This window comes from Pinus tabuliformis, chromosome 3_2, assembly GCF_031772625.1.
Source record: "Pinus tabuliformis cultivar Carrire ecotype Pingquan chromosome 3_2, CPIR1, whole genome shotgun sequence".
In the NCBI taxonomy this organism is placed as follows: Eukaryota; Viridiplantae; Streptophyta; class Pinopsida; order Pinales; family Pinaceae; genus Pinus; species Pinus tabuliformis.
In genome coordinates, this window is record NC_142302.1 from 352,705,797 (window position 1) to 352,707,993 (window position 2,197).

The window sequence follows — 2,197 nt, forward strand, 5'->3', positions numbered from 1 at the left end:
TCAACGCAATCTGGTATCTACGACATGTATCCAGCATGAGATGTAGACTTGCAACATGGAGCTTCACCAGTCCAAACATAGTCCAATCATCAAAATATACCTCCAAGAATTTATTAATAAACTCAAATGCTACGATTACTAGCCTGGAGAAGATCGCAGGTGCATTCTGTAGCCTGAATGGCATTATTATATACTGAAGGCATCCCCACTTTGTTGCGAAGGTTTCCTTGCTGTGACACTATAACGCGATCTTTATTTGATGGTATCCTGAGAATCCATGAGTGAATGAATATGCCTCTTGGCCTCCAGCATTCTCCAAGACTTCATCTGTAAATGGTGTTGGAAACATATCATGAACACATACATCGCTAAGCTTTCTGAGATCTATGCATATCATAATTTCACCTTGTTGTTTCTTTTCTAGGAAAACCATTAGGCACACCCAATCAGATTCTTCTACTAGCTCAATAATTTTGGCCTCTAGCATTTTGTCCAGTTCTATGCACACATTTTCTTTAAAATTTGAATTGAGTTGATAAGCTCTCTTCTTTATAGGCTTCATGCCAGTTTTCAAAGTAATTTTCATCACGTCCAAATCTCCTACACCACCCCTAATATCTGAGAACTTCATTGGCAATAGATCCTTGTATTCGCGGAATAGTTCGGCCACCTTATCGACTGTATCTTCATCCCAATAATCTCCTAACTTCACGAACTTAGGCTCCACATCAGATCCAATATTTACTTACCAGGTTTTTAGTGGCTCTGTTACATTAGGGTTTTCTATCTTAGGTCCTTCAACCTCATGCTGACCTTTTGTTTCTAAAATGATTATTTTTCTTGGATCATCATCTTCTTCTTTTGCCGTCACATTGTAGCATTCTAGCACGTGGCGCAACTGTGTACTCTAGTTTGCCTGTACCCATTTCGCCAACTCTTCAAGCATTCTAAAGATAATGGCCTTAATCTCTTGTACAGCTTCATCAATGCATTCAAATCCATCTTCAAAGCTGAAAGTTAATAAGAATCTTTCCCTCAAGATATCCCATTTGGCTGTCCCATGGCATAACTCTGTTTCCAAGTACAAATTCATGGTAATAGTATCTAACGTGTGATAGAAGACATGTAGCCACCCTGGTTGGGGTTCTTCACCTGAAGCTTTAGTTCACCGTGCCAGGTGTTCGCGTGGGTCATCCTTCCCACTATACTTCTCATCCATCCATGTTTTAGCATACCCAAACCTAAGCTTCATCATTCGCTTATATTCCTTCCAGTGAGTGAAGCTTTCCTTATGTGTACCCCACCAATAGATAGGCGTGGTGTGCAGTGCCAATTCAAGTGCCTCGAATTGATGTTCCTCAGGCACCTCCCTTTCAAATTCATCCAAAAAGAGATTAAAATCATTTAATCCATCATAATGTGGAAGTTTTTTTACCTCTATAGATACGCACTGGAACGATTTTGTCATCATATTCCAATGTAGTGTAGAGACCTCATGTAACCTATTCTGCCAGTGTTCAAGCTCTTCATCTAAATTTGAGGTACAGGAGTTGTCTCTATCCATGTGATCCATACATTGCAGTGGGATTGATCCAATCTTCGTCGTGCACCATGATATTCTATATCCGGTCTAGATCATCATCATCCTCCACAAAGTCACAGACCAGTTTAGTGTACTGCGCTCCTTCAATGGGGTCTAGTGGCACAATAAGTCTGAATGCCTTCCTCTCAAATTCCATCTTCAGCTTCTTCAGATTAATCACCCCATTGATATTGAAGGCCCAATCAATTCCTAGTAGCATAGGGTAAGGATTGTTGTAATCCACTATTTCAATTACCTCAAAGTCAACCAACACACTCACTCCTTCAATGTCCAGCGTTACCCCATACATGCACCCCATAGGAATAATCTTATGCTGATTAGCCATGCATAGCTGTATAGGAGACTATTACAATGCAAGTCTCCCCATCCTTTCCCAGGTCTGTTTAGGCAGTACATTTGCATCAGACCCCGGATCCAAGATTACTTGGTCCATTTCATACTCTCCTATCTACAAGGTCATCGTCGTCTCATGCTTTGTCTGCTTCTTGTGCTTACCTAGTTTCCTCATAGTGCATTGTTATGAAGGAATCTTAATCATACATGTACAATTTTCTATCAATTCCTGCAACCCTTCTACCACTTTCTAATCCCTCA

At 40.5% G+C, this 2,197-nt stretch overlaps 1 protein-coding gene across 1 annotated transcript; it reads right to left on the minus strand.

Moving 5' to 3' along the window:
• Nucleotides 1–238: 238 nt before the first annotated feature.
• LOC149180920 (uncharacterized) lies at nt 239–631 on the minus strand. Its single transcript, XM_089414031.1, has one exon. The coding sequence runs from the start codon at nt 629–631 to the stop codon at nt 239–241; it is 393 nt and encodes a 130-aa protein (XP_089270157.1).
• Nucleotides 632–2,197: the final 1,566 nt, after the last annotated feature.